Raw genomic sequence first — 26279 nt, 5'->3', positions numbered from 1 at the left:
GTAGTTAATCCTCAGGATGCAGGGGGGAAAGCTAGGGGATGGAGGGCATATTTGGGGGCTGGGGAGGGGATAGGGCCTTTGAGTGGGGTTCTGTAAAATTTGAGTTTAATAGGGTTTTGTGATCAAATAAAATTGGGAAACATCAATTTTTGCTGTCTTAATATTCCCACATGTAGTCTAAAATGGACTTTAACTGAACTGCAATTGCTGAAGTATGCCACAGTGTCTCTTGCATGGGGGCCATAGTGATACTTATAAATTCAGATTTTTCTTTAAAGGTGTGAAATGTCCTGAAACTTCACCCACCCACCCCCATGAATCTCTCTCTGCTGCTTTGCAGAAGCAGCAGCCTACTCCTTCCTCAGTCCTCCAGCAAGCTGATAGCAGCAGCAATTGGAAGATTTTGTTTCAAATCAGCATACCTCTTTCCTCAACAATGCTTTTGTCCCAAGCTATTTCTAATCATATATTTACAAATACATGCTTATGTTCAATGATTTTGTAATGCAAATTGCTGCTGAAAGATACAACAGAAAACCAGATAGCACTGAACCAAAACTTCAGTCTTTGAGAAACTGAAATTACAAAGAACAGGAGGAAGAGGTTTGTTAACTGAACTCTTAGATGGTGTTACACATTACACACACACACGTTTTCATAATCAATATTTTAATCATTTTTAGATGCCTGCATAGCGCAAATGATATTAACAGCTTGATTACAAAAACCTCTAACACAATTTTAAAAAATCTCATTTTTCCCATGTTAACCTTTTGCATTGTGGGCATTTCAAAAACAATTTCATTTAATCACCACCTTTTTTTTTTTTTTCTGTTAAATTAAGCTAGAGGAGTTGTTATCCAGACATTCGTTTGTTCCAGCAGCTCCATATATCCCTATGTGCTTTAGAAAGGCAAACATTTCAGAAAGGAATCATTCAACCGTCAAATGACCAGTAACATTTCAAGGACCAAACAGTCGTCCAGGATTTCATTAATGCTGTTATTGGTGTGCTGCTCCTAAGCATTCACTGACAAGAATATATTAACCAGAAACCACTAGGTGCTTTGGTTGAACTAACATATGTGACAAATTAGATAATATGGTAGGAGGTGAATACTTCAGCACTCAGAGCATCAGGCCCTATTCAACTCCATTAGTGTTTATCACAACATCCAATTCCAAGAGAGTATTTCACCTTAAGCAGAGGCTGTGTCTTTCTGGGTTGGGGTGCAGAAGGAAGTGACCAACATTCCACCTTGCATGTTGGTTGTATATTGGACAAGACTACATAGTGTATGCCTCAATTGATATGAAAGGCTGCAGTCTGACTGGCTGGCTTTGGGTGGGCTCCACAACAGCCCATGAGATGATTTGTAACAGTGAGTTCATTAGCAGTCTGATTAAGCCATGCAGATGAGAGAGTCACAGCTTCCCATCTATTTCAGTAAGTGGAGAAGACTGTTCTCCCTAGGCCTTGAGGCCCCACTCAAGTCTTACTCCTGATATAGAGCTGATGGGTTATCATGAAACTATCTTCCCCATTCCATGACCCCTTCAGGCTGCCCACTTCTCTCCCTATTGACCAGGACAGTTAAGGCTGCACAGCTGCCTGTTTTACACTGTGATGACCCCAGCAAGTGATCTGTCTGAAGATCTCTGCCTCTGCTATACTTTCTATCCAAAGACTATGACAGCATACAGCCAGCTCAGTCTTTCTAAGCAAGAACATTATTTCTTAAGGTTAAAGCATTGCACAATAAAACAAGATTTTATACAGGTGCTAAAAGCATAAAGAGGTCATCCACCAGTCTAAAACAGCCCTAGTTAGCCAAAGTCTTGCCAACCCCCATGCCATGGTCAGCGCCCTTGGACAGATGATCTTGCCTATATTCTGGATCAGAAAAAAGGCCTCTAATCTGTTTTAAATCTTTTTTCTTTTTTTTTTTTTTTTTTCAGAACAGTTTCTTTGGCTCTCAATTTCTGGAAAGAGCCAGTTTGAACCAAACCTCCCCCAGGGTGGTACCTCTCTGGAAGTCTTTACAAACAACAATTTGCCTTAGTCACTCCCTGTTGTTTTCAATTCCTGGCAGAGCTGCGGCAAACCTCACCTATTATAGTTACAATAATTCCTGGCCCAGAATGGTGCATCAACCATTTGTACACCTGAGACAAAATGGACCCCACAGATTTTGCATGCATTTGCAGTATTTGTCACAAAGGTTATAAAGAAAGTCCTGCAACACAGGACTAGGGGGAAGAGAAAAGACCTATATGGAGTATTTTGTGGTAAAAGGAATCTTTTTTGATAATTTACCAAGTTCTATAATTTTGCAACAAGACTAGACAGAAATTGGGTTTTCCTGCCCTTTTGCATTAGTGCCACTGAGTAGACTGCAGTAATGAAGCTTCAGCTGCAGACTTCAGAGAGTTGCACAGATGAACAGATCATATGATACGTTCTATTTGAGTTGTAGATTACTACAGCTAGCCTTATCACTATTTTCCTTTTAACATTATATTTAAAGCAAAAAAAAAAAAAAAAAAAAAATCCATCCCAAGTAAAATTTCTATTCCTCACCTAGTTAGGACTGCAGTGTGGTAATACTATTGACACATCTCCTGCTAGACTATCAAAAAAAAAAAAAAAGGCCAAAAATATGAAGGTCTTTAATATTCCCACTTCAAAGTTTAAAGGCACGAGTCAACTGAGCCACAAAGTACAGGATTAATAAAATTCCTGACAGAGAAACAGTGAGAAAAATTTTTCCACTGCTGAATTGCGTTTCTGAAGTTACACTGGTAACAGTGCTTTTGATCACAAGCGTCTAGCTTTTAAAAAATAGAATTGAGAACACTAAGTAGCTCTTGATTCAGTTATTTTAAACAAACAATTTTATAGTGATTTGTTCAAAGTATTACACAGGCATTATGTTGTTATTCTAAAACATGAGCATGTCTGAGGGTACTTAGGGTGAAGAGGGGAAAAAAAACCTGTGAATGAGCAACTCTGGATACAAAGTCACTTACACCAGGGCAAGAGAGACAAAAAGGATGATCAAATCAGCAAGGGAATGGAAGGCAATCAACTGAGCATCAGAGAAATACATTGAATAGCATGATACAGCGCATTATGTACAATTTTTAAAAAATAGCTGAAATGTAAAATTTTATTGCAGTATAAAATAGATGAAAAAGTCTCTATTGTAGTCTTCAGATTGTTCAGTGCAGTGTATCAACAGATTAAGTAACAAGCCATTGTTAATAGGTGGAGCTAAGATAAATCACCCCGGCAGTATTAGTGTCAATGCATTATCTCCACAGAAAAGGAGATTAAAATATTTCCCCCACAACGTAAGCATAATTGTGATGCTGCCAGATGTCAGCATACATGCCCAACACCCAGAATGTATCATGAAATGATTCAAGACCTGAGAACCGCTGATATTTAGATCTTAAAACAAACAAAAAACCCACCCAATTATTAGGAATATACTTTGCCCACTGGATCACTTGTCACATTTAAGCAAATTTCAATTATGTAAGCTTATCTAGAACTTAACTGACATGTTATACTTTTTTACCTACTTATTCTGAAGTGTATTTTTGCTATTTCTACTGAACAGATCACATCTAGTTTAAGCAAATTAGACTGTTCTTGACTTATTTTAGATGATTTAGGAAAAAAGAATTAAAGTGAACATATTAAGGCTCAACCAGCAGTATTTTTTAGAAGTTGGATTTGTAAATGTTCATGCTATTAAATTTCAAAACATTCAAGGAATAAAGCTATCATCATAACATCTTGAATTCATTACACTGCAGTAGAAATGGCAAATGCATTGGAAAACCTTTTGTAACCAAATTTATTTTCTCTCAAGACCTGATTCAGTATTGTGAAGCTGAAGCCTTTTCTAAGCTTAATTTTTTTTTCCACCAGAGTGTTCAGGTAATATAGTTTACCAGTATAATTTAGAAATATCTTAGTATAGTGATTACAGAGCAGCTCCCTAATCGACTGAATGCACTGATTCATGCAAACTTGTAGTGTTAACCTGATCACGTAGTATTTAACCATTTAAGGAGAGTATAAAATTGTCAACAATTCAGTGCTTTTTATGTCAGATTTCTTTAAATAACAGTTCCACAAAACTAGAAGTTACTTTCAGTCAAATACTCTGTGTGAAAAATATTCTATTTCTGAATATTTGCATCACGTATACTAGTTTCATTCATCATCTTTTTGAAGAAACCCTTTAGAGATAGACATTACGTAAAATATAATGTTTTGCTTCAAGATGGCTGCAAGCAAAAGAATAAGTCTTTGGAACACTGCCACAAAATCCACTCCTGCAAATCTTTACTGACACAAGTAGTCTCACCGGTTTCAGCAGGCTACTCCTGTGAATAAATGTTTGCAAATCTAGCTTCACAGTGGCATTTAGCCCAATAGTAAGACTTCACTGCAAATTACAGGAAATCAGAATTCAGTACAGAGATCAGGAGAAGGTGACCAAGTGTATAGCTATTAAATAATTAATAATTTAAAGAGCACTACTAGTTTATCTTTTTCTAGTGTTGAGCTGATTAATAACTCTTCCACAGTATGTGGACAATATAAACTCTAAAGTGGCAGAGCCAGATAAGTGCTGTGGAAAAATAAGGCTTATTTCTAGCATACATCAGTGTGGAATGATTTCAGTTCATTACTAACAATTGGAATTTTTCATCTCTTACTGTAACACATTACCACCAGTGAAAACAATGGATTTAATCAGTAAGTGTTTCAGATTCTGCGGGGCCTCTAATTAGTCTTCGGATTCCCCTTTTTCCTGCAGGACCTTTCGGCTTAGCAAAATTTTGCTTGTGTGCATGATGTTTTGGGTGAACCTCTTCATAAAGGAAGTCAGGAGTTAACTCATCACCGTTATCTATTTCAATCTGCCAAGGAGGAAGAGACCGTTAAAGTCATGAAAAATACACTTAACCTGTGAGTTTATGTTTACTGAACCATAAAAATACATTCAAAGAAAAAGGTTCAGCATTCAAGTTGAACTGCTGACCAGTAATTCATGTCCAGTGTCATAGAATCATAGAATTCCAGGGATGGAAGGGACCTCGGAGGTCATCTAGTCCAGCCCCTTTCTCAAAGCAGTACCAGCCCCAACTAAAATCATCCCAGCCAGGACCATGTCAAGCCATGACTTAAAACCCTTGAGGTATGGAGATTCCACCACCTCAGTAACACATTTGAGTGCTTCACCACTCTCCTGGTGAAGTAGTTTTTCCTAATTTCTAACCTACGTATCTCCTTCTGTAACTTCAGTCCATTACTCCTTGTTCTGCCATCTGTCACCACTGTGAACGGTATCAGAGAGGTAGAAGTGTTAGTCTGTATTTTCAAGAGCAGCAAGAAGTCCTGTGGCACTTCATAGACTAACAGGTATTTTGGAGCATAAGCTTTCGTGGGCAAAGACCTGCTTCATCAGATGCATGAGTGGGAGAGTTGTTTCAGAGGGGTATTTAAAGAGTGGGTTCCCAGTAAAAGGGAGGGCCAGAGCTGACAAGGTCTATTCAGTCAGGGTGGAAAAGGTCCTTTATCAGTAGTATGTATGAAGGGGCGGGGGGGGGGGGCGGGGAAACCAGGTCAGATGCGGGGAGGAGGGAGAAGAGATATGGCCCATTTTCCATCTAATGTGGAGATGTTAACACCTAGGGCAGAGAAGATCCTTTTGTAAGGTGCGAGCCACTCCCAGTCCCTGTTTAATCCTTGGTTAATGGAGTCAAATTTGCAAATAAATTGCAGCTCAGAGATTTCTCTCTCCCTTTGATTTTTAAAATTTGTTTCAGGACTGTCACCCTTAAATCTGCTACTGAGTGTCCAGGGAGATTGAAGTGTTCCCCCACAGGCTTCTGTACATTACCGTTCCTGACGTCTGATTTATGTCCATTTATTCGTTTTACATAGAGACTATCCAGTTTGGCCAATGTAAATTGCAGTGGGGCATTGCTGGCACATAATGGCATATATATTATATTTGTAGATGTGCAGGTAAAGGAGCCCCTGATGGTATGGTTGGTGTTAGGTCCTGTGAGGATATCACTGGTGTAGATATGTGAGCAGAGCTGGCAGCGGGGTTTGTTGCAGGGATTGGTTCCAGGCTTAGAGTTACTGTTTTGACACCTACAGTGGCTGGTGAGGATTTGTTTAAGGTTGGCAGGCTGTCTACAGGCGAGGACAGGCCTGCCTCCCAAGGTCTGTGAGAGTGAAAGATCATTGTTCAGGATGGGTTGCAGATCACTGATGATGCGTTGGAGAGGCCTTAGGTGGGGGCTGTATGTGATGGTCAGTGGTGTTCTCTTGTTCTTCTTGCGAGGCCTGTCTTGTAGCAGGTGGCTTCTGGGTACCCGTCTGGCTCTGTCAATCTGTTTCCTCACTTCCTTAGGGGGGTATGGTAGTTTGAGGAAAGCTTGGTAAAGGTCTCGTAGATGTTTGTGTCTGTCTGATGGATCAGAGCAAATACAGTTGTACCTTAGTGCCTGGCTGAAAACAATGGATCGTGTAGTATGCCCTGGATGGAAACTGGAGGCATGTAGATAAGCATAGTGGTCCGTGAGTTTTTGGTATAGGCCATCATGTACCAGCAATGCCCCACTGCAACGGACGCTGGCCAAACTGGACAGTCTCTACATAAAAGAATAAATGGATATAAATCAGACATCAGGAACAGTAAATGTACAGAAGCCTGTGGGAGAACACTTCAATCTCCCTGGACACTCACTGTGAACAGTTTCCCTCCATCCTCTATATAGCCCCCTTTCAGGAAGTTGAAGGCTGCTATCAAGTCACCCCTCATGCTTCTCTTCTGCAAACTAAAGCAGCCCAAATTTCTCAGCCTTTCCTTACAGGTCTTGTGCTCCAGCCCCATAATCATTTTCGTTGCCCTCTGCTGAACCTGCTCCAATACATCCACATCCTTTCCATACTGGAGGGCCCAGAATGGATGAAATACTCTAGATGTGGTCTCACCATTGCTGAGTAGAGGGGAATAATAACTTTTCTAGATCTGCTGGAAATGTTTCTCCTAATGCACCCCAATATGCCATTAGCCTTCTTAGCTACAAGGGCACACTGTTGACTCATATCCAGCCTCTGAACCACTGTAAGCCCTTAATTCATGAACAACCCTACATTTGTTTTTAATTTCTCAGATCCTTACTGGTACGCAGTTTTTGTGGGTTAGTTTCACAATTTGTTTTTCAGGAGTATAAGAACAAACGTGCAATATGTCTCATATTGAAAGAAACCCTACAAACCTCATGTTCTGTTACAACCCTTAGGATTGTCCAATAAAAACTGAATTATTTTATCTATAAAAGCGTTTGTCACAGCAACCAATATACACTTTGCTTTCCCGGAATGATCTACAACCTAATGCAGCCCAGAATAGATATTCAGCCAAGGAAGAAACTATAATAAATTAAAATCTTTACCAATGAAAGTGTCAAAATATAATCCTGCCTGGAAAGAAACTATTTTTCTCAACTCAAAACCTACTGATTTTAGTGTCTTAATTTAGATTTCTGAAAAATTCTTTGACCCTCTACCACAGAGCACTTAATTTCCTGGCACACCAAGCATGGCAAGTAACTGATCCATCATTGACTTCTTGCTACAAAGCAGCTGAACAAATCTTCAAGGATTCTTTTATTAGTCATTTCAATAAGTTTAAAGAAAGGAGAGCATATTGATAAGAGATATATACAAAGTTATTTATGGCATAGCTTCAATAGATGAACAGTGCAATGAAAGAGACCATTTGGTTGAAATTAATCCTGACATGTTTTTCACACTGAAATGTGATCCACAGAAACAAAATATAAAAGATTTCCTGCATTTGTAGCATCTGGAGTTTAAGAAGGTGACCTCATGTAGTGCAGTCCTTGAATGGCCCTCCAAATGTCAGTTCTTGAGTTAAGAAGCAATTTTTTATGATAAATACAGGAAAGAAATGCCTTTTAAGTAAAGAATACGTTTATTTACAAACCCTAGTAAGCACTAATTAAGGTGCGTAAAGACACCAATTAGAGTTAGAGTCATTGTCTAAAATTAGTTGTTCTTCAAAGTACAGTCTCTTTATCATGAAAGTATGACACTTTTTTTTTTAAAACATAATTGCACATAACATAACAGTTGTCTTCATGGAACTTTATCACTTTTAGGTGACACTGTAAAGCAGCAGCGGGCAGAATTATTTGCTGTAAATATAAAGAAACTTTGCATCTTAATGACTAGCTGAACAAGAAGGAGGACGAAGTGGCCTTGTAGAACATGAACTGAAAAATATTGTATATTGAGTACCAGTATTTGTAATAAAAATATTGTAAAGTGAGCACTATGCTTTTTTGTAACCTGTCTTGTACCCGAAATCAAATCAATCAATATTTGAAAATTTAGCAAAATACCCAAAATATTATAATCAATGTAAGCTGGTATTCTATTATTGTATAAAAGGGCAATTAAAACTGCAATCATGACTTTTTAAACAATCTAGTCAATTAATTTTGCATTAATCTCATGCATTAACTGCAACTGACAGCCCTAAAATGTTTGCTTGACCTCATAAAACATCAAGCCAATCAATGCATAAAGGCTATACTTGCAATATTAATAGATATTATGGACAGTGTCAAGATGGTACATATCACACTAATAAGTAACATTGAATCATCATGATAAATTGTAATGTGTCTTCTTTTATACGCTGCCTTGTAAGTGTACAAGGCAACATTTTCCAAAGAGAAATGGGAAATTGCCAAAAGATAAGTATCTACCTACCCTGGTAGAGCTAAGGGGTGCCTTCAGAGTCCAACTAGTTAAGAATGCATGGTTTGAAAACAAGAGATAAGAGGGGTGGACACCAGGTTACAGAAGAACAAAATTATTGGTGAATTTTAGTTCTGGTTGTGACATCTACAGAGCTTCTTACCTGTAAGCAGATCTAGTATAAAGAAAGGTATTTGGGGGCGGGGGGAGGGTGGCATCTTTTGGAATTACATATTCTGTGAAAAAACTGAACATGCAGCAAGAATCCACTTCCCAGAAGGACTGGTGATGTATTAAACTCTCACTTCTGTAACATACAGTTTCCTCTATAGACTTTAAATTGGCTCAGCATGGCTGTTTGGTCTCAAACATTTTTAATACTGACTGGTAATTGGGATAAACATTAACCAAACACAGTTCAGTTATTTTGAAGGTCAAACTTAAGATAAAAGGAAATTAAATATTATTCCTTCACTCCACAGACCTCTAATATGCTTACCTTTCTAATTATCTCCATCCACAGTTGTCTTTCCACAACTTCTAACAGTGGGCTTTTGCAACTGGAGTATAGCATCCGTTCTCGAATACTGCATGTATACCCAGGCATAGAGTAGATAAACACTGCAGAATGAAAATAGTGTAAGAATCATTACTTCAAAAATCATGACTTGTGACAAACACGTTAAACAAAATCAACTACAAAGCCTGAAGGAGATGAAACAACACCACTATACATCTCTAGTTACAATTTGAACTTATAAGTAACCAAAGAATGGAAAAATATTGGCCAATATTTTAAGTTGACCAGCAGTTTTGAGTTCCCAACTGGAAATACGCTAAAAGTGCTTTATCTTCAGAGTGCATTCAGCCCTTTCCAAAAGTTTCCTGAAAGTGGTTTCAAAATCTGACGCACAAAGAACACTGAAAACCACTGGTCACTTCTGAAAGTCTGGCCCACTGAAATTATACTTCAAATTTTATCTGTTAAGTACCCTCTTCCCCATCTCAAGATTACTTTTAAAGTTCTAGGAAATGAAAAAATGTCCCATATAGGGATTCTCATACCTATGGATTCCAAGTAGTCTCCTTCATGGGAATGCTTATAAAGGAAAAAATGATAGCGTGCCGAATCCTTTGGAATTCTGTTTGGCAAATCCTTAAGTTCCGTATGGAGTGTGTTGGCCAAAACAATAATTTCATTTTTTATATCAATTTGCTGTTGAACAAACACAAGTTAGAGAAGATACAGTGAGCTGCATAACTGGAGAATGATCTGAGAAAACAGATAATTTAGATCCTATGCTGAATTAAATGTTTGTAGTACATTTTCATACAAGCACAATTTAAACAATTACTGCATAATTGTATTTTATAAAATATATGAACACACTATTTTTTACTTGCCAGTTGCACATAGTTGAGCTGTTTATTTTTCAGTTTTTCCAAAGCCTGGATAGCTTCCTTGGCCAAAGGGAATGCTATCCCTTGTAGTGTCTGATGCTTGGTATCTATGCCAACTTCCACTTGCACCTGGAATATATGTAAGTGTAGATCAGAATCTAAAGTCTTCAGTCTTTACACATATTTTAGATTCAGAGTAGGTACTATTTCAGTCTGCACTCAGTGAGTGACCGATTTTAAAAAGTAACTCAAATGGCATTGGATCTGTTCCATTTTATGTTCATGTAATCCATTACTTACTTTTCTAAACCATATAATTTCCTGTTTAATATCAGTTTCCTATAAACTATTTTTTCTGCAGAGCTGAAGTATCAACAGAATAATTAGCTAAATTGTAATTTCAGCATTTTTAATACTGGTAATTATATATAAACTAAGGGGGAAAACAGCTTGATCACCACATTCCAGGTAGAATCTTAGTGCTCATTGCAGTTAGAGGAAAAAAAAAAAAAAAAATCTTCCCTTTTAAGTTTCACAGAGCTGATCTCAAAGTCATCCAAAGCATACAAATATGGAAACCAATGATGTCACCTAGTGTCACTTTTCAGAGAAGAATCATTGTGCATGTGCGCACAGTTCCATAAAATGAATTCTGCAGGCTGAGTTTTATTTTCTGTATCTAATGGATCACAATTTATCCTAGCAGCTTATTTATGCGGACTGTATCCTCCACAGTCACAAAAAGACAGGTTACTCACCGTAGTAACAGTGGTTCTTCGAGATGTGTCCCCGTGGGTGCTCCACAATAGCTGTCGGGCTCGCCCAGCGCCGCAGATCGGATCTCCCAAGCAGTTTCTGCCGGACCGCGCATGCGCCGGTGTGCGCTGCTCCATTGCGCGCTCCTGGCCACGTGCGCGATCCGGTCCCCGCCAGTTCCTTGACCAACTGCCTCGGATGCTCCTGCAAAACACTAAACAGAGATCCGAAGCGGGGAGGATGGGCGGGTAGTGGAGCACCCACGGGGACACATCTCGAAGAACCACCGTTACTACAGTGAGTAACCTGTCTGTCTTTCTTCGAGTGTCCCCGTGGGTGCTCCACAATAGGTGACTACCCAGCAGTAACCCAAGATAGGAGGTGGGTAATCGGATTATGTGCAGCTTGTCCCCGAGAGGACCGCTGTCGAGAGACAGGTATCCTCTTGGAATACCCCGTGAAGGGCGTAATGTTTGGCGAAGGTGTCATAGGATGACCAGGTCGCCGCTCTGCAAATGTCTTTTAGCGCAACGACCTTGAAAAAGGATGTTGATACCGCCACCGCCCTAGTGGAATGAGCCCTGGGAGTGGCCAGTAAAGGAGTCTTTTTGAGTTCGTAGCACATTTTTATGCAGGATACGATGTGCTTCGAGATTCTCTGTGAAGAGAGACCTTCTCCTTTTGATTTGGGAGCGAGAGAGACTAGGAGTCTACCCGTTTTCCAGAAGGACTTGGTCCTGTCTACATAGAAGGCTAGCACCCTCCTCACGTCCAGGAGGTGTAGGCGCGCCTCTTCGTTAGAGTTATGAGGCTTTGGAAAAAACGAGGGTAAAAACAATAGGTTCGTTAATGTGAAACTCAGAAGAAACCTTGGGAACAAAGGCTGGATGCAGCCGTATGGTTACCGCCTCCTTGGAAAAAACAGTGCAGGGTGGTGTTGCCATAACTGCCGCAAGCTCGCTCACCCTGCGAGCTGACGTAATTGCGAGAAGAAAGGTCGTCTTTATCGTAAGGAGGTGGAGGGAAACCGTGGCCAAGGGCTCTAACGGTGGTCCCGTTAGCACATTAAGCACCAGGTCCAAGTTCCACGAAGGTGGAAGCGTTTTCCAAGGGGGGTATAGGTTTACCAACCCTTTGAGGAACCTGGTAACCATGGGATGGGCGAACACCGTGTGACCTTCCTCTTCGTGTCTGAATGCCGAAATGGCAGCAAGGTGGACCTTTAACGAGGATAGTGAGAGTCCTCCTCTCTTGAGGTCCAGTAAATACTCTAATATCACAGGTATAGGCACCGAAAGGGGGGCTAGCCGTTTGGTAGAACACCATGCCGTGAAGCGAGTCCATTTCTGCTTGTAGGTCTTCCTGGTGGAAGTCCTCCTGCTACTTTCTAGGATTTGCTGCACTTCCTCCGCACATGTGCTCTCTAGGGAGCTGAGCCATGGATTAACCATGCTTGTAGTCGCAGGCCCTGGGGGTGTGGATGCACTATGGACCCCTGGGCTTGCGTGAGCAGATCCGGCGCCACCGGAAGGGGCATCGGTGGACAGTCCGACATGCGCAGGAGTAGGGGGAACCATTGCTGTCGATCCCACTTTGGGACTATCAGGATCATTCGGGCTCCTTCCCTCCTGGCTTTCTGCAAGACTTTGTGGATCAGCACTGTGGGAGGAAAAGCGTAAAGCGGGGGGCCCCTCCACAAGATCGCGAACGCGTCCCCCAGGGACCCCCGTCCCAGTCCTGCCCTGGAGCAGAATCGTGGGCACTTCTTGTTGTGTTGAGTGGCAAACAGGTCTATCTGGGGAAAACCCCATGCATGGAAAATCGGTCGTAGCAGATCGGGACGGATCTGCCACTCGTGCGTGAGTGCAAAACGCCTGCTCAGCTGGTCTGCCTTCACATTGTGAGCGCCTGGTAAGTACGAGGCTTTCAAGATTATATTGTTGGCGATGGACCAGTTCCATAACCGGACTGCTTCTGCACATAAGGCACGGGACCGAGCTCCTCCTTGCCGATTTACATAAAACATGGTGGAGGTATTGTCTGTACTGATCCCGACAACTTTGCCTTGTATATGGTCTCGAAAGTGTCTGCAGGCGTTGAACACTGCTCTGAGCTCCAGTATATTTATGTGCAGTGACTGCTCCGTGGAGGACCACAGCCCTTGCGTCACCTCTTCGCCCATGTGTGCTCCCCACCCTATGAGGGAGACATCTGTAGTAAGAAAAACCGATATTTGTGGTTGGTGGAAGGGTACCCCTGTTAGCAAGTTCTTGGGGTTTACCCACCATTGCAGGGATTTGCGCACCTCTGCTGTGGGCGACACCACCCTGTGAACGGTGTGTGCTGCCGGTTTGTATACGCTCGCCAGCCAGTGCTGCATGCTGCCCATGTGTAACCTGGCGTTCTGTACTACGAACGTCGCCGCTGCCATGTGGCCCAGCAGCTGTAAGCATGTCAGGACCGGCACTGTAGGGCTGAAGGTGATGACCTGCACGAGGGAGCCAATGGCCCGAAAGCGAGTCTCTGGTAAATACACTCTCGCTGTAATAAAATTTATGCGTGCCCCTATGAACTCTATGTCCTGTGTGGGGTCTCTCTTTGATTTTGCCAGATTGATAACCAGGCTGAGCGAAGAGAACGTGCCTGCTGTGACGCGTATCATGCGTAGTACCTCCTCCTTCGAGGCCCCTTTGAGTAGGCAGTCGTCCAGATACGGGAATATAAATACCCCCCGTCTGTGCAGGTAGGCTGACACCACTGCCAAGGTCTTGGTGAAGACTCTGGGGGCCGAGGAAAGGCCAAACGGTAGGACCTTGTATTGAAAATGTTCTTTGCCTACCATGAACCGGAGGAATCGCCGGTGAGCCGGATGGATAGTTATGTGAAAATACGCATCTTGTAAATCGAGGGCTGCGAACCAATCTCCATCGTCCAGTGCTGTAAGGATGGAGGCAATTGTGATCATCCGAAAGCGTTGCTTGCGCAGGTACCAGTTGAGGCCTCGAAGATCTAAGATGGGCCTCCAGCCTCCTGTCTTTTTCTCCGTGAGGAAGTACCTCGAGTAGAACCCTTTTCCTTTCAGTTGCTCCGGCACTCTTTCCACTGCCCCTGTGAGCATGAGATGGTCTACCTCCTGCTTGAGCCTTGCTACGTGGGAGGCCTCCTGGAGGTGGGGCCTGGGTGGAGGTCGTGGCGGTGGGAGCGACTGGAAAGGGATGGCATACCCTGTGGCTATGATCTCCAGCACCCATTTGTCTGTGGTGATCCTTTGCCACTGGTCATACAATGGTCAGAGGCGATGGTGGAATAGCTACTTCGGATGACCTTGTGCAATGGTAGTGATGGCGCAGCCCTGGATCTGTGTGTCAAACTTGTGGCCTTTGGCCCTGCCCCGAGGACGCATGGCTCTGTTGGAAACATCGCCTGGGAGTTCTGTACTGCTGGTGCTGTTGATGTCGCCCTTGCTCACAACCCCTGTGGTACTGGGGACGCTGTTGCTGGTACTGTCGTTGTTGAGGGTAGTACTTCTTTCTGTATGGAGGGGTGTAAATCCCCAGGGTCTTAAGTGTGGCTCTTGAATCTTTACTGGAATGAAGGACCGAGTCAGTTGATTCAGCAAACAGCTTCTGCGAGTCGAAGGGAAGATCGACTGTCTTTGCCTGCAGATCCCTCGGTATACCCGAAGTCTGGAGCCAGGACTCCCTTCGCATCACCACTGCCGTAGCTGTGGAACGTGCTGCTGTGTCCGCAACATCCAGGGCGATCTGAACTCCCGTCCTCGAGGCCGCGTAGCCTTCTTGCACGATGGCCTTGAGCACCGGTTTCTTGTCCTCTGGAAGCGAGTCCATGAGGGAGGTTAACCTAGTGTAGTTGTCGAAATTATGGTTCGCTAAATGCGCTGCGTAATTTGCCATTCGCAACAGTAGAGTGGAGGAGGAGTAGACCTTTCTGCCGAACAGCTCTAGCTTCTTGGCATCTTTGTCTGTTCCCCCTGTCTTGAATTGAGATGTCTTTGATCTTTGTTGCGACGACTCCACCACCAAAGAATTTGGTTGTGGGTGGCTGAACAGGAACTCCATGCCCTTCGCCGGCACGAAGTATTTCTTATCCGCTCTCTTGTGGACAGGCGGAATAGTCGCGGGGGTCTGCCATATCATAGTGGCGGACTCCAAGATTGCTTCATCAAGCGGTATTGCTATTTTGGAGGAGGCCGGAGGTCTCAGATTTTTGAGGAGCTTATGGCGTCTCTCTTGCACCTCTGCTGTCTGGATGCCTTGCGTGAAGGCCACCCTCTTAAACAGCTCTTGAAACTGTTTGAGATCGTCCAGAGGATGGACGTCCCCCGGGGCCGTAGCCTCGTGCGGGGAGGAGAGCGAGGAACCACTAGGGTACACCTCTCTGGACCCTTCCGGTTCCTGTTGGTGATGGTACATCCTCTCGCTGGAAGCTTGCGAGGGAAAATCTCGGGGTTCCATAACCAGTTCCCCCTGAGATACTTGAGTCTCTGTCCCCGTTCGCGATTGCCCTCGGGGATACGGGACCGTCTGTGGGGATCTTTCCCTGGTAGATTGCCGGTGGTGTCTATGCCCCGCGTGATAGGGGCGACCATGGCAGTATAGACACTGTTCTTGGGAAGGTGACCTAGACCACTCCCTTGGTGCATACCCTGTGCGTCTAGGGGAGCGAGATCGGTCGAGAGATCTGGGACGCTGGAGAGAGCGATTTGTGATAGTATTCCAGCGGCTCAAACCCCAGGAAGGGTGAAGGTGGTCCCAGCCAGGGTGAGGCTGGTTGTAAAAATGGAGACGGGGGCTCCGGGTAGACTAGGGGGGACCCCTGCCTTCTGGTTGGAGTCTGCAGCATAAGCAGAGGGCTGAGAGAAAGCAACTCTGCAGCCCTGTCTAGAGAGGGGCTGCGGTGCCTCGTTTTGTGTGCAGCCTTCCCCCTCCCTTGAGGAGGTAACTCCGCCCCCTGACGTGTAGGGGATCTCAGCCCCGTCCGCGCCGTGCTCGGCCCGCTCATGGGCGGTGCCGCACGGGCGGTGTCCTCCGGTGCCTGCAGGCTGCATGCCTGCGCGCTCTGCACTGCCGGTTCCCTGGGGGTCGGTGCCGCTGCTTGCGGTGCCGCCGGTACCAGCACTTGTTTAGCTGCCGCCCTGCCTGCGGTGCGGGGCGGCTGTTTGATTATCGGAGGCTGAGCCACCTCCACGTGGCTCTCCATGCTGCCGCCGATCAGCTGTTGCTGCGGCTGGGGGCTGCGCGCTCCTCCCGTCCCGCTCGCTGTTGCTGCCGGCAGGGATCGGGCTGGGGAGGCTTTCCTCCGTTTTTGCGCTGATGGGGTGAGGGAGGCGGCTTTCCTTTTATGGGCCCCGGAGGGTCCCTCCTGCTGCGGCCGCTCCGGCACGTCTGGCTGGAGGGCCTTGTCGAAGAGCAGCATTTTAAGCCGCATCTCCCTGTCCTTCCTTGCTCTGGCTGTTAATTTTGCACAGAAGGAGCATTTCTGCGTGACATGGGACTCCCCCAGGCACCTTATGCAGAGACTGTGCCCATCAGACGCTGGCATTGCCTCTTGGCAGGACTCACGTTTCTTAAATCCTGAAGAGGACATTGTTGGCGAGTCTTTCAGTTGTTAATGGGTACTTAGCACCTTCTCCGTGCTGTTTTTCCCCCTCTCCGAGGGCCTGCCACGGCAGGAGGGCTAATGGCCCTAGGCTCCTGGCCTCCGGTGTTCCGCTTGTTACTAGGACTGGACTGAATGCCGTCCCGCTTGTTGTTGTTGTTTTTTTTGTTTGTTTTTTTTTTTTGAAAAAAACAACAACTGGCTAACTTAACAGTAGCCTAAGAACTTGAAAACTTTAAAGAAAAAACAGTTAAAACCATTGAATACGCTAACTTAGCCGTAGCCTAGTCGGATTCCGTCTGCAGCCGATGGCGGTTAAGAGGAACTGACAGGGACCGGATCGTGCACGTGGCCAGGAGCGCGCAAGGGAGCGGCGCGCACCGGCGCATGCGTGGTCTGGCAGAAACTGCTTGGAAGATCTGATCTGCGGCACCGGGCGAGCCCGACACCTATTGTGGAGCACCCACGGGGACACTCGAAGAAGAAACATTTTTCAGTGGGTGATTTACATTCACCACCATCACTGAAGTACAACATGAAAAGGGCTAGACCAGAATCCAAATGAACATAAGATGTTAATATTAAATTCAAAAACGGAACTAAATATAACATTAAAGTTTAAAAATCTAAAACTAAACATTTTCATTGTCTGTTTGTAAAGGTATTTTGTCACAGAGAGGTAGCCGTGCTAATCTGTAGCTTCACAAACAACAAGCAGTCCTGTAGTACCTTAAAGACTACAAAGTTAAGTCATACACTTTCGTGGGGTCTTACCCACAAAAGCTTGCGATCTAATAACTTTGTTAGTCTTTAAGGTACTACAGGACTGCTTGTTATTTGTGAAGGTATTTTGAGAAATGCTAAAAATCACACTGCCCACACTGTACGTGTATACATTTAAATTCCATTCAGTAATTGAAAATGACACATTCTTCGTGCTTAGGTTTGGCAAGCCAGTATTGACCTTTCAAATAATGTCGGTTGACTGATGCAGCGGCAGCATCTGTTAGCAAGCACACTTAAAAGTCTTAATCGCTGTCATGATCACTCACTACATGCTAATTTTAGCTGTTGGGAAAGAAAGATGAACTAACTGGAAGCTAAGCATCAAGATTTCCTGGAACCTTTTAAAACAAGTATGTAGATGTATCTTTATTTGTGTACCAGGAAATCAGTGTACATGGTATCTTGCCAAACACATGAAACAAGTTAAAAGACAGTTCCCTGCCTTGAAGGCTTCCAATCTACACTGACTAAACTCAGAAGGGAGCCTGGAAGAAAAGAGAGGGTTTGATGGCATTAAGCTTCCTTCCCAAACACAAAGGGTAGGGCTACATGAGAGGGTTTTTCTGGCAAAATTGGGCTTCTGTCAGAAAAACCTGCAGAGTGTCTACGCACAAAACGTGCTTTGTCTACAGTCTGTTGGCAAAACTCAGCACATCCTCTGACAGTGTTACACCTGTCGGCGTTGAGGTATAGTACCTCTCTCAGCAGTTTTCTGTTGATAAAAAAGCCATGTAGATGCTCCAGGGACCCTCTGCCAATGGACACTGGTTCTGGTTCCCCAGGCAGCTCTGTTTGCAGAGCTTCTGGTTGGCCATTCTGTCCAGAGAGGGCTGGGCAGTCTGGCTGCTCTCTGTCATTAGAGCCGGTTGCTCTTTCAATACGCTTTTATGCGTAGATGTGATCTGTCCACAGAAGTCTCGCCGGGAAACCCCTTCTGACAGTCACTTCTGTCGACAGATGCTTCTCGTGTAGATGGAGCCAAAGAGAAAAGATGCACAACCATTAAACTGCTTAAGGAGTTGGAGTGCTGCCTACTTAGCATGAGTGCATTTAAAATTTACATTCTCCTTTTATATTTGCTATGTGTTTGTTAGTCAAGACTGGTTAGAAAACAACCATAAAGTTAAACACAAAATAAAATGTTCACAATGAAAGGCTAACCTAATATTACTAAAAATGTGATTATTTCCTTATTTATTATAACTTTGTTCATTGAATGTGATTTTCTGAGCTAAAATAACTCAGTAACTTGTTTTTTGTAATTAGCCCAAGTATCAAAGGCTAAGTCTATTGAAGACCACGAAATCTTACTAGTATGGTAACAAAAAGGAGTAAGTTTGGCCAATTGATCAGTCAATAATCAATAATGATCCAGTATTTTAAAGTACAATTATTTTTGGACTGATCAAATGTTTAACCCTAGTTCATGTCCCACCCTTCAGGCTTTCTGAAACTTTGTTTCTTCCCTCCTGCAATGCTTTAGGAATCCTTCACTCATCCCCCAGACACTGTACTACCTCATTAATCTTAATTTGTCGAAGTTCCTCTTCTGCTGCAGTCAGAGGGGCTGGGGAGGACTGTGATATCAAGTATTTTCTGTAACCATTCAATGACACATCATCCTGAAAACACAGAAAAAAAAATATTTACCATGAATAATTCTTCAGTTAGAAAGTTTTCTTTGAAGATACTTAATAGTCAGAGGGAAGAAAGGGAATCGGTGTTTGTTTACATTTCCGTACCTGTGGGGTTTCTTATGTTTGGCCTGTGTGGATCTCAGGCTAAATGTGTATTCACCTTGTGTGCGCGCAAGATCAAAATCTTTCAGCAGCAGTATTTTTTGGGCCCAGCATATCCTGACTGTCTCCCCAAAAGAGCATAAAGGGCAGAGTGGCCATAGCTATCTCTCAGTTCCTCACCAATTCAGAATCACAGCTAGAGGAGACTGAAGAAGCAAGGGGCGGAAGCCAGTTGTGAGAGTCAAATGGACAGAGCATCCGGAAGACCCATAGTTATAGTAGGGTAAGTAACAATTGTTTCATTTCAATTATTTACATCACATTACAACAACAATTCTGTCTTGGAGTATCTGTCCACATGAATTCCTCTCTAGATGAGCAGCTAACAGTACCCTTTCTGGAAAAAAGAATCAAGGGGTCCTAGCTGTCACGACGACTGTAACACTGTCTTCTCAAATCTGGCATCTGATCTCACGTCCAGGTCAAAAGGCATAGTTACAGAGCCAGTTTAAGGCCAGAAGAAAACTACCAGGTGACATGGTCTAACCTCCCATATACCACCCAGCATCCACACGCTAAATCCAACAACTGAAATTTAACCAAACTGTTACAGCACACAGGAGCCAGGACTATTATGTGCCGCAGACAGAGAATATGAGGGACTAAAATACACCAGTGCTCCAGGTCCCTGTAATGTCACACAAAGGCAAAAATATATTCCAAGGTCACTCTCAATCTGACTTGGGTAAAATTTACTTCCCCACTCCATATGTGATGATCACCAAACCTTGGGCATGTGAAGACCCACTCATCAAACCACTTAAGAGACAGTTCAGTGCCACCCAAAACCTTTGGCCCACCCCACCCATTTTTCCCATCCCCAGTTGTGGCCTTCCCAATACTTCAGAGGATGAAGATTTTAAAAAAACCTTTCAAGAGTACACATTGGGGAGGGATGAAATACATTTCCAAACCATAAATCCTGATACATGAAATTTAGAAACAAAGCATCAGGGCTGTTGAGCCATGCACCCTACTATCCTAAGCAATCCATTATATAAACTGTACTCATGAATGTGTGCAGTTCATTCTTAAAGCTAAGTTGTTTGCCCCACAAGTCCTACTGGGAGGCTGTTCCAGAACCTCAACCTTCCGATAGTTTTAAAAAAAAAAAAAAGAAACTTCTAAATTTCTGCATTTACTCATAGCTGACAAAGAGGTGCTGTTGTCATCATGAAGAAGTCAGACTATGAATAGGAGGTAGCCAGGCAACTCTCCAACATCACATTTTACAGACCTCTCTCCTCTCATCCCACTTTAGAATTCCAAAAGAAACTACACCATCTACTTAAGGAATTACCTGCTTCTACTCGGGACCTTTTTCACCTCAGACACACCATCTGAGCCCCAACCTGGATTATTCTATGTACTTCCTAAAAATCCACAAACCTGGAAACCCCAGACACCCTATCATGTTGTGTATTGGCACCCTTACTACTGGGCTATCCAGCTATGTAGACTCCCTTCTCAAACCCTACGCCACCAACACTCCCTGACTTCCTGAGGAAATTACTAAACATTGGAAAACTTCCTGACAACACCATCCTTGCCACCATGGACATAGAGGCTGTCTACACTATTACTACACATGAAGATGGACTACAAGCAATCAGGAATACTGTCCCTGACATTACCACAACTAATCTGGTGTCTGACCTATGTAACTTTGCTCTCACCCACAGTTATTTTTGGATTTGGGGACAAATAATTTGGGGGCAACTAATTTCACATTTCCACTTCAACCAATCAATTGATCCCCTGCTGTTTTCTTTCTTAAGCCCCATTCTACTGCAGGGGAGAAGAAATTCCAAACCAGAGAAGGATTCTTGAAACATTTTACCTAAATAGTACAAATCCCTTTAGGCTGCTCCTTATCTTTGTATTGCCCTAGATGAAATTGTTTAGGAGAAGCCATATCTTCTCAGAGGTTATGGATTTTGTAGTGTATTTCAATCTGTTGCCTCATGGCAGATGTACCCTGTCCCCCAAATTAAAAAAAAAAAAAAAAAAAAAAAATTATTCAACCAGAGCTCAGACTGCCTGCTGTTCACATGTATGGGCATATTCCTGATATCTGCAAGGTAGTATAGTTGTAGTTGTGTTTGTTTGCAGGAGATTAGTAAAACAAGATGGGTGAAGTAATATATTTTATTGGACTAGCTTCTGTTAGAGAGAGACATGATTTCAGGCCACATACATTGCATATGTGATCCTAGAATATATTAGGCCAGGCATTTCCAGTGAAGGTTAAAGTACAAGGCACTGATAAGATCTCATTTGTAATCCTATGTACAATTCTGAATAGCCATGTTCAAGACAGATGCATTTAAATTGGAACAGGTGCAGAGAAGAGCTAGAATGAGAATCAGGAATGGAAGGCCTATTTTATGAGAGGAAATGTGAAAAGAGAGTTTGGCTTGTGTAGTCTTGCAGAAAAAATGGTTACAGGGGATAAGATTGCTTTGTATGAATACATTAGTAGGTAAATACCAGGGAGGGGGAAGAGTGATTTAAAGGTACAGGATAACATTAATGGTACAAGAACAAAATGGAAATAAACTTGCCATGACAAAAACAGAACTGTCATATGGCATTTTAAAGACTAGCAAAATAATTTATTAGATGATGAGTTTTCATGGGACAGATCCACTTCTTCAGATCCACAGCTCTACCAGAATAGAATCAATATATAAAAAGTGCAGAGGTCCAATAATTAATTATCATCAAGTTGACAAATCAGAAAAATTGTTATCAAGGTTGGCAAATTAGATAGAAGACCCAAAAGAGTGGGGTGAGGGGTGGGGAAGTTTAAGTGTTAGGTCAAACATCACAGTATATAAGAGAGTCCTTATAATAGGTCAGGTAATTGCTGTCCCTGTTCAAACCACATGTTAATGTGTCAAATTTGAATATGAATGTTAATTCTGACACTCTCTCTAGATGGTTGTTAAAGTCTCTTTTCTGCAGTATACAGACTCTCAGGTCTTTCACAGAATGGCCCACTCCATTAAAGTGGTGGCTGACATGTTTGTGTATTTGGAGATTTTTTATGTCTGCTCTACATCCATTTATTCTTTACAGTGTTTTCAGTCTGCCCAATGTACATAGTGTGTGGGTATTGATGGCACATGATGGCATATATATGATGTCAGTTGAGAAACAGGAGAATGTGCCCGATTCTGTAATTAACGTGGTTAGGTATCTCCAGAATAGATATGTGGACAAAGTTGGCAATGGAGCTTGTTGCAAAGAAAAGTTCCAGGATTAGTATTATTGTGGTATAGCCTGTGGTTGCTGGTGACAATCCTCATAAGGTTAGGAGGTTGTCTATAGGAGAGAACAGGCCTGTTCTCGAGGGCCTTCTGGAGTGTGGCATCATGATTTAGGATAGGTTGTAGGTCTTTAATGATGCGTTGCAGTGGTTTGAGTTGGGGGCTGTAGGTAATGAGTGGTGTTCTGTTATTGGTTTTTTTGGGCATATTTGGGAGTAGTTGGTTTCTGGGTATTCATCTGGCCCTGTCAATTTGTGTTTGTTTTTTTTTAAACTTATCCCAGTGGATAATTAAGGTTTATGAATGTTTGATAGAGATCTTGTAATTTCTGGTCTTTGTCAGTAGGATAAGAGCAGATATGACTGTATCTCAGGGCTTGACTGTAGATAATGGATCATGTGGTGTGTGCAGGATGGAAGCTAGAAGCATGTACATAAGTGTAGCAGCCAGTGGGTTTCCGGTAGAAAGTGGTATTGATCTGGCCATCAGTGATTTGTACCATAGTGTCCAGGAAATGTGTCTCGTGTGGCGTGGTCAAGACATAAGTTGATGGTGGGGTGCAGATAAAGTCTCTGTGGAATTCTTCTACCGTCTCTTTACCATGGGGTCCAAATGATAAAGGCATCATCGCTGTATCGTAAGTAAAGAAGGGGTAAAGGGGACGAGAGCTGACGAATCGTTGCTCCAAGTGAGCCATAAATATATTAGCATATTGTGGGGCCATGCGGGTGCCCATAGCAGTGCCACTAGTCTGGAGGCTTTCTTCCATAAAAAGAAGGGAAAGTGTCCTTTCAAAGATGGGGTTTACTTCTGAAAGAGCCATTTCTATACTGCTTTTCTTCTTTCAAAAGAAGCTCTTTCAAAAGAATATGCAAGTGACATGCCAGATATGTAAATCTGCACCTCATTTGTGTTTGATTTTTCCTCATTTGCATGCCACTTTTGAAAGCGCAAAGTAAAGTGTAGACACAGCCTTACAGATTTATTGGAGCATAACCTCCCACGGGTAAAGACCCACTTCATCAGATGCATCGCAGATACAGACCAAACACAGCAACCCTTCCGATACTTGTCACAAGCACAATACTAAGACCTTGGACAGGTCTACACTACAGCAATCTTTCGAAAGATGATATTCTGGAAGAGCACGTCCACACACAAAAAAGCAGATCAAAAAATTGATCTGCTCTTTCAATAGAGCATCCACACAGCTCCCACTCTTTCAAAAGAATGGATGAGGGAATAAAAAAAAAAATCTGGTGCAATGAGGGCTGCTCTTTCAGAGAACAGGCCCGTGGAGCTTTTTTTTTTTTTTTTTTTTTTTGGAAAAAGCTTTCAAAGGAGGTGCTCTTCCTGATCCAGGAGTGCAAGAGGGCTTCTGGAAGAAGAGCTGCATTCTTTCGATTTCCATTCGAAAGAGCACATTGTGTGTGGACACTGTGTTCTTTTGAAAAAGGGCCCGATTTTCCAAAGAGAACTTGCTAGTGTAGACATGGCCCTCAATAACAAGGGGCGTCTGAGTGGAAAGAAAGTTAATTTTCAACTATTTATTCCTCTCCTCAATGAGAAAGTGCAAAGTTACCCTTTTTAAAAGAACTCTAGAAATAGGAGGGTGGAAGAATCTCTCTTTTATTGGACCAAATTTCTTGTTCCAGTTTAAGCCTTTGGACCAAAATTCCATTTTGAAATTGTTGCAAGATGGATCCTAATAAAAGTGATGGAGAGCCCAGAGTGTTTCAGGTACAGAATATAGTCAAAATCTTGGAGAAATGGCTCTTTAAAAGGTTACAGTTGTGTAAAGATTGAGAATTGTTTGTATTCTGAGGCACGGGCTTCCCACTATGTAATAAGACTCCTCACACCTGTAATAAAACATTTTAGTAGCATTTGGCCAGCCATATTCTAGGCTGTTAGATGTAATAGCTTTAGGTCTGAATGTAGAATTTGGCTACCGCTTCTGTGATATGTCAAGTCTGAGAATATACTGGAGGCTGAGTTGTTGCATTAGATCAGTCAGCCAGAACTGACTGGATGACTAAAAAGCTATCAGAGGTATCTGATTTTTTTTAGCACTCTGAATATTAGAGTAAATACATGCAGGAAACCCTGATCCTGCTAGCATCCTCAGATGACCATCTGTCATAGAGACTACTATAGCAAGGATGGCCAAACTTAATGACCCTCTGAGCGGCATACAACAATCTTCAGAAATCCACAAGCCAGTGTGCGCCAGCCAGGGGTCAATGCTGTGGCCCACTGGGGCCCATGCCCACCAGGGCTCAAGGCTTCAGCCCTGTGGGGGGTTGGCCGCTCCTTAATGGGCAGAAGCCAGAGGCCCCACTTGGTAACATGGTACTGGCACACCCCTCCTCTGTATGGGCAGCTGTTGGACCTAGCAAGCTGGGAGCTGCTGCTGTGGGGTGAACCATAGACCCACATTTTGGAGCTGCAGAGAGAGACACTGGCAAAAAGTTAAAGCAAATGGTTTCTCCATGTAACTCCCATCTACCTGCTGCTCTCTTCACACAGAGCTCTAGAGAAGGGCCATGAGTGTATGAGGGGCACAACACAAGCTCTTTGGGGGAGACCCATTTAAACAAACCCATCCCAGTGTAGACAGAGGGGTTTGAGCATTGACCTGCTAAACCCTGGGTTGTGAAGTCAGTCCTTGAGGGGGCATGGATCGGGGCAAATAGATTTGAAAAAAAAACCTGTCTGGGACAGTGATAGGTCCTTCTGTGAGTGCAGGAGACTGGACTCTGACCTCTCGAGGTGCCTTCCAGTTCTGTGAAATAGGTATATCTCCGTAGAATTATGTTTAGGTGTTTGTACAGAAATAAGTGCAATGAAGATATGTCCTATATAAATGTTTTCCTTATAAGATCAGTATGCTTCTCTTTCAGCCTGCCAGCCACCCTTCATAAATAGCAGGAAGGAACAGCTTGTGCATTGGCAAATATGCATCAAGTAAACTGATAAGTGCATAACCCAACATTAATAGAAGAGACCATAATTTCTTATGGCCATTTCTTTATCTTCTGACATTTTGTTACAATGTTTGCTATAAGTTCTTCCCTCTTTTCTGCACTGCAAACCAAGGCATTACAGTTAATTATAGATATGCAATTGCTATAGCTAGAATTGCTTAGCTAGACTTGACTATTTGCAATCAATTTACTTGGCCATCTTCACAGTGGGAAGTTGATGGGAGAAACTGTCCCATTGGTCTCCCTTACTCCTGGCAATACCGAGCAGTAAAAGAGCCGACTGCCGACCCCACATAATTCAATTTTGCACATCACGATCAGGCATATGAAATCAAACGCCGGAAGACTGACCCTAGCCAGGTTGAACTTCCACGTAGTATAGGACATAACAAAAGAGTCTTACATAACTTTGGGTATTCCTCTAGTACATAAGTAATCCTTTCTAGAATGATTGGAAGCCTGACAAAAATCAAAAGGATAACTGTGGGAAACCTTGAGATAAAAACCATTTAAGGATTAACAATTGCAGCATGATATTGCAATAGCCACAGACTCAAGCGAGAATATACAAATATAAAGATGGGGCATCCTGCAGAACCTGCGCACATCGGATCATGACTGACAGAGTCGAGCTCCTCACTTGTGTTCAGTCTAACTGATCATTAGATTAACAAGAGCCATGACAGACTGGTAATTATAACACCATCTGCAGGACCTACTACTTTCATGTTGTATCTTCAATAAATGTGGTGTTTTGCCTTTTTCCCTAAAAAAGATCCTGTATGCTTCTTATAAACATAAGACCAGCAAGCACCAGGCAAATCTGGCAGAA

At 43.1% G+C, this 26279-nt stretch overlaps 1 protein-coding gene across 1 annotated transcript in view; it reads right to left on the bottom strand.

Annotated features, from left to right (window-relative positions):
- Positions 1 to 652: 652 nt before the first annotated feature.
- The window catches only part of TWF1 (twinfilin actin binding protein 1), a 49697-nt gene continuing 24070 nt past the window's right edge, over positions 653 to 26279 (bottom strand). The window contains exons 5-9 of the mRNA XM_075014232.1: positions 18907 to 19011; positions 10232 to 10357; positions 9893 to 10043; positions 9327 to 9448; positions 653 to 4941 (exon numbers count right to left, since the gene is read on the bottom strand). Of these exons, the coding sequence (XP_074870333.1) occupies positions 4771 to 4941; positions 9327 to 9448; positions 9893 to 10043; positions 10232 to 10357; positions 18907 to 19011 (675 nt within the window). The 3' untranslated portion in view covers positions 653 to 4770. The remainder of the gene's footprint in view (positions 4942 to 9326; positions 9449 to 9892; positions 10044 to 10231; positions 10358 to 18906; positions 19012 to 26279) is intronic.

The sequence above is a fragment of the Carettochelys insculpta genome, chromosome 1 (assembly GCF_033958435.1).
Source record: "Carettochelys insculpta isolate YL-2023 chromosome 1, ASM3395843v1, whole genome shotgun sequence".
Lineage (NCBI taxonomy): Eukaryota > Metazoa > Chordata > Testudines > Carettochelyidae > Carettochelys > Carettochelys insculpta.
Note: the sequence above shows the minus strand (reverse complement) of the source record. Positions and strands in the feature narration are given on the sequence as shown.